This window comes from Eptesicus fuscus, chromosome 2 (genome assembly GCF_027574615.1).
Source record: "Eptesicus fuscus isolate TK198812 chromosome 2, DD_ASM_mEF_20220401, whole genome shotgun sequence".
Lineage (NCBI taxonomy): Eukaryota > Metazoa > Chordata > Mammalia > Chiroptera > Vespertilionidae > Eptesicus > Eptesicus fuscus.
Genome location: NC_072474.1, coordinates 114,720,468 through 114,726,467, shown reverse-complemented (window position 1 = coordinate 114,726,467; position 6,000 = coordinate 114,720,468). Strand labels below are relative to the sequence as shown.

The 6,000-nt window shown below is 63.9% G+C and overlaps 1 protein-coding gene across 1 annotated transcript in view; it reads left to right on the top strand.

The window, feature by feature from the left end:
• Positions 1–1,448: 1,448 nt before the first annotated feature.
• Positions 1,449–6,000, top strand: part of PPP2R2C (protein phosphatase 2 regulatory subunit Bgamma) — a 79,395-nt gene continuing 74,843 nt past the window's right edge. The window contains exon 1 of the mRNA XM_054724235.1: positions 1,449–1,518. Coding sequence (XP_054580210.1) covers positions 1,449–1,518 — 70 coding nt within the window. The remainder of the gene's footprint in view (positions 1,519–6,000) is intronic.

Genomic DNA, 6,000 nt, shown 5'->3' with positions numbered 1-6,000 from the left:
GCTTTATTCATAATCACCTCCAGGCCCCAAACCAGCTAAGCACCCACCCACAGGACTCGCTGCAGTGTATTTGTGCAATGGAATACCATACAGCAACGAAAACGGTCCAACTGCAGCTGCATGTAATGCAGACTAGTGAGTGAACTCCAGAAACAGATGTGGAACCTAAGGAACCAGATGCAAAACCACTCCCGGTCTGTGGCACTGTTTCCAGAAAGCCCCAAGCAGCAACGTCCCAGTGTTAGCAGTCAGAGGGGTCAGCCTGGAGGAGGTGGCAGATCAATGAAAGAAGGGACTGATATTTTGGGGGGCCTGGCACTGTGTACCAAGCGGTTCAGGTTACACTGGTAACAAGGGAAGGCAGGCGGGAGGTCCCTGCTGGGTTTGGTGGGGAGAAGGATGGGGAGGGGCAGGGACTTCCGATTTTACAGCCTGTTTTTGGAGCGACCCAGGGCTGTTTCAACAGTCTCACCAGTAAGTAGAGAGGTGAGCATGAGGAGAAATCACGGAGCTCTGCCTGGAGGAGGCCGTCTACTCCCAGCCTCTCAGCGGTCTCATCTAGAGCTTTCTTTACCTTGTAGAGTGCTGACCCTCCCGGAGGCCCCCAACCCCACCCAGCATCTTCCCACAGATCCGATTCTGCGCTGGGTCAGAACCCCTCCGAACGGGTCCTACCCACCTCTTCTACCAAAGAAGGGGAGCCTGTACCCCCGCCCCCCGCCGTCCTTCCGGTGTCGCCTACGCTGACCACCTGCCCCCTCTTCTAATGCCCTTCCAATTGGCCCTCTCTTCCATAATGGCAGCACCTGGGCACTCAAGGTGCCCCCTGAAAGCGCAGCTGACCAGCGCCCCCTCCCTTAGCCGGCCATCTCCCTCCTCCCTCCCCGCCGCGTGACCGGCCCCAAAGGTGCCCACCGGTGAGAGCCGCAGCGCCCAGGTGCCCCGGTGCGGGCCGCTCCACCTGCAGGGCGCGGGGGCCGGGCGGCGGGCGGCGGCCGCGGGGGCGGAGGAGCGGGCGGCGGAGGGAGGGGCCTGCGGCGGCGGCGGCGGCGGCCCCAGCCCGCGCAGCCCGGCTCGGCCCCGGCTCGGTAGGCGCAGCGCCGTGCGCGTCCCCTCCCTCCGCCGCCGCAGCCAGGCGCCCCGGCACCAGGCCGCCGCCGCCGGGCGCACGGACGCAGCGCGCACCGGCAGGGATGCGCGCCCGGGCCCCGGCCCGCCCCCACCCGCGGCCGCCGCCCGCCCGCCGCGCGCGCGTCTGACCGCGGCGCCCGCCCAGCCGCCCCCGCCCGTCCCCGGCCGCCCCGGCTGCGATGCCCGCCCCCCGGGGCCCCGGCGGCCCGCGCCCCTGCTAGGCTGCGGCGGCATGGCTCGCGCGCCCGGCCCGACCTCTGCGGATTGTCTCGGTGCGCGGCGGCGGGGCATGCCCGGGGCACCGGGCACGGCCTTCAATGGGCGAGGACACGGACACGCGGAAAATTAACCACAGCTTCCTGCGGGACCACAGCTATGTGACTGAAGGTAACGTAGTGTTGTCTGAGGCCCCCTCCGGCCGGCCGCGGCGTGGGGATGCCGTCGCACCGAGTGCCCTCCGAAGGTTTGGACCGCGCGCTGTGTGTCGTGTCCCCCCGCCCCACCCCACCCCACCCACCCGCCCCGGGTCCGGGAGGGAGGGAGCCCCACGGCGCCGGCCGCCGCTGCCCAGCGCCCTCCTCCGCGCCGCCCTCCGGCAGGCAGCTTCCCGCCCCGGCCTGGCGGCGCCCCGAGTGGCCCTGGCCCTCCTTTCCAAACCGGCCTCCCTGCGGCGAATCGGGTGCAGAAACCCCGGGAAGGGACCGGCTTGGGACCCTGGATTTGCCATGTCGGCCCTGCCCAAAGCCCGCAGAATGTTCTAGGCTGTCCGCTCCCCGGAGACGGAGAGGGACTCGGGGGTGGGGTGGGGGTGGGGAATGCATCGCCAGATTCTCGGGAGGCTCCTGCCCCGGCCCCTCCCTGTGCCTCCGGGGCAGGGCCCAGCGGGTGGGAGAAGGCGGCCGGCTTGGGGTTGGAGACAGAGGCAGCTGACCCCAAACTGTCAGATTTTGGGGAAAAAAAGAAAAGAAAAAGTGGGACACGCCACCCCAAAAGGGCCCTCCCTGCATTTGAAATTCCTAAATTGGCCCTGGAAGCCCGAGCCCCGCCCCGCCCCGAGGCCGGAGGGATCCGGGGGTCCGCGCCTCCTCGTTCAGGCCGTAACTTCCGAGGTCCCCCGCGCCGCCTCCACCCGCCCTGGGGACCGGGGCGGCGGGGCCGGAGCCGCAGGCAGGGCCCGGCGGAGGGCGGCACTCAGGGCGGGAGCCAGCGGAGGGGCAGCTCGCCGCAGCGCTGCAGGGGTGTTTGTGGGTTTTAGTAAGAGGTCCGGGGGGTGCACCAGAGGGGGGGCCTGGGCCTGGCGGGCCGGGGGGCTGGGGCGCGTGGGTGCCCGTGTCGGGGAACCTGTGCGGGCTCCGCAGCGGTGACGCTGACGGTGACGGTGACTCGCCTCCCGGTGGTGCCCTCCGCCTCGCTGCCGGAAATGAAGCCGAGCGGTAGCCCGAGCTCCGAGCTCCGCGGAGGCCAGGAGAGCGCTGGGCCCAGGCAGGGCGGGCTCCCGGGGCGTCCTGACCCGGGGGGCAGAGGCTGGGTGTGGAACCCGGGCTGTGGGTGCTGTGGGTGCTGTGGGTGGCGCTCCCCGCTCCCCGGAAGAGAACCGTTGAGTCATGCTTTGCTGCTGGGTGTGTGGGGAGAGGGAGCGGGGTGCCCCCTCAGGGCTGGGTGGGCCTGTGCCGCTCGCCTTGGGCAGGTCCAGGAAGGACCCTATGTGTGTCCTGTGTTCTCTCTGCGCCCAGCTGCTGGGTGCCCGCGGGAGAGAGGCCTCTGGGCTGCTGGCAGGTGCCCAGGGGTCAGGCTCTGGCCCAGAGAGAGGGCATCTTGGCAGGTCACTCCTGTCTGGCTTCTGGAGGAAGCCTCCATGTCCCATCTCCACATGGAGGATGGACAGCGCAGGGCTGAGAGACTGAAAGTAAAAAGGCTCCCCCTTCCCCCACCTCAGGGGACATCACAGACACCGGGGCCTCCCGTCCATTCTGCCCCTTCCCTTTCATAGCTCACCGCCCCACAGGGAGGGCAGGGGCCAGTGCAGCGAGGGGCCTCTTGAGGGTTTGTGGTTCCTCTTCATTCATTCAGCAGATTGTTACTGAGCTAGACCTACTGTGTGCCCGTCACTTTTTCAGCCCAGGGGACTGGACAGCGATCCTGCCCTTGGGTGGCCCATGTTCTAGAAGGGAGTCCTGTGATGTTGAAGAGACCCCCCCCTCAGTTTCCCCATCTTTAAAATGGGAGTGGCTAATACCATTCTGCCTGCAGGTCCTTGGGTGTCTGCGAGGGTCAGGAGAGACGGTGGACAAAGGAGCCACCTGGGGGTTATAAATTGATAACTAGCAGTGGGAGTACGTTGAGCTCCCATGGTGCTCTGGGGCCTCACCCAACAGCCACATACTCCTTATCCCCATTTTACAGATGAAGAAACTGAGGCTTGGCCTTTGCACACCAGACTGAGTGCCAGTTGTTTGTAGGGTGTAGGGCTCAGGTGCCAGGGATGCAGAGAGAAGATCCAAAGCTCTGCCTCAGGGCGGGCAGAGCCCAGAGGAGGAAACAATAGTGAAACTATTAGCAGGAGAAGGATAGGAGGTCTCCGCCTCCCTGCATGAAAGCCAACAGTCACTCACACTTGCATCTCGCTTGCATGTTGTGCTCAGAGCACAGGGTAGTCACCGATCTGGATGTCAGAGGGACTTGTGTTCAAATTCTGCTTCTGCTGTTTCCCGTGCTGTGCAGCCTTGGACCAGTCACTATACCTCTCTGCGCTTCCCTTTCTTACTTTGCAAAGGGAGAAGTGCTAATGACCTCCGACCTCTAAGGTTGCTGGGACAGTCAGCGATTATGCTAATATAGAGAGCACTCAACCCAGCGTTGCGTCTGTTAGGAGCATTGAATAACTGCGCCGTTAAAACGTAAAAATCTTGTTCCTGTAAGAACGCCATGAGCAAATAGTGCATGCTGGGAGTTTTCAAAAGACCCAGGTGTGCGAATGCCTGTCCCACCTGGTCCTTTAGTCCACAGATGCTCGGGTCCCCTTCCTGTTCCATCAGCAGGCCACTTTCCTCGTTTCTAGGCTTGGCATGGGCTGTGTCCTCTCTCGGAACACCTCCCCCCTGCTCTTCTCATCCTTTGGGGCTCAAGTTAAATGCCATCTTCACGAGTAGGAGTCCTACTTGAGTTTCTGAGTCTCTTGTAAAGTCTCAAATACCTTGGGAAGAGCTTAGATTTTGTTAGTCATTCACACCTTAGTGTGAATTAGTCTGAGTCTGGCTCTGGGCAGGCAGTGATGGACCAGACACCGGATCTCACAGCCAGGGGAGGTGGCCGGGAAGGTGGCAGGTGGCTGGGCCTCTTTGGGAAGCAACAGCCACTCCCAGACGCCTGACAGGGACTGCACTCTGGGGGCATGCTGACTGCTGGGTCCACAGCTTTCCCTCCCTGCAGCATCGCTGCCCTTAAACTCTGTCATACGCACATGCCTCTTTCATCCATGGGCAGAAACGTTCCTGTTTCTCTAACCCTGTATCCTTGCCATCCTTGCGTGCGCCACGTGACTTCAGAGTAATCGGTTTATCTCTACAGAGTTGAGGGCAGAAAGGGGGAGCTCAGAGGAGGGAAGGGACTTACTCAGGAGCTGGCAAGGTCAGGAGGGGACACAGGCCTCTCCCCATCGTACCCTGGATAACGTCAGCTTTCTGCCCGGGCCTGAGCCCCGCTGGTGAGGGGGTGCCGCCCGTGGGAAACCCAGCCTCAGCCAGATTTGCACCCGTGGTGGGTATTGTGGCTGATTTCCCAACAGTTAGTCCTCACCCCCCGGAGACATGGGTGGTTCCCAGCAGGAGACGTGCGGCCAGCGTGATCCAAGGGCAGCCCCACTCCCCTCGCACCGCCTGGCTCCGGGACGGGCAAGGCAGCTGATCTGGGGTCGGGTGGGAAGCAGAGCGCGGGAAGCCAGCCCCGGCCAGTGATGGAGCACGAAGCCCCCGCAGCGCCGCTGACGGCAGGGCAGAGCGAGAGAGAACTGGGGATGCAGGGCACCCCGGTGACTCCTTGGATGAACTAGGCCTGATCTGCACCCGCCTCTGATGGACCAGTCCCAGGGGCTTAAGCCAAGTTGCTGTTACGTGTCACCGATGGCACCCCCACTCGCACAGCCTTCACGGTTGTCCAGACCCCGAGACAGCTGCCCGTCACTCGCCCCCAGGATTCCAGACGCATGAGCCGGAGGGTTTTGAGTTGCTTGCTTTCTGTTGTGGGAAACGCCTGCCTTCTCTTTTATTGGGTTCCAATCAGAGCCTCCAGCTCTGGTTTCCTGCCTGGGATTCGGGGCTGGCGTTTCTGACCCGATGAGATACCCAGGATCTGGGGTCAGGAGACCCGCGTCCCGTGGGGTCTGGCCCTGGTCCCGGGCGGGCTGCTCAGCCTCTCCGAGCCTCAGTCTCTGCTCCGGGTTAAGGGAGGGATGTGCAATCGCTTGATGTGTAACCTCTTCTCCATGGACTCCCCCCCCCAGGCTTTAAATAGCCTGGTGTATGGGACTCGCCCAGCCCAGGGCCTGGGCACAGCCAGCGTTTAATCAACATCGCCCGCTGACAATGGTGTCTGTTCTTTAGGTCGGAGTCAGACTGGCCACCCAACGCCATCCCCACCCCAGAAACCGCAGCTGAGAGGGGCCCTTGCTTGTGGGGTGCCCTGGAGCCAGCCCAGGGGTGTGGGAGAGCCAGCCCTGGGGGTGTGGGGGAGCCAGCCCAGGGGGTGTGGGGGAGCCAGCCCGGGGGGCAGGGGGGTGCGGGGGGTGGGAGCCCAGCTGGGGGGTGTGGGGGGAGCCATCCTCTGATTTTGGAAAAGCAGGGTGTGGGCTGCTCAGATCTTGCTCCGTTGCCT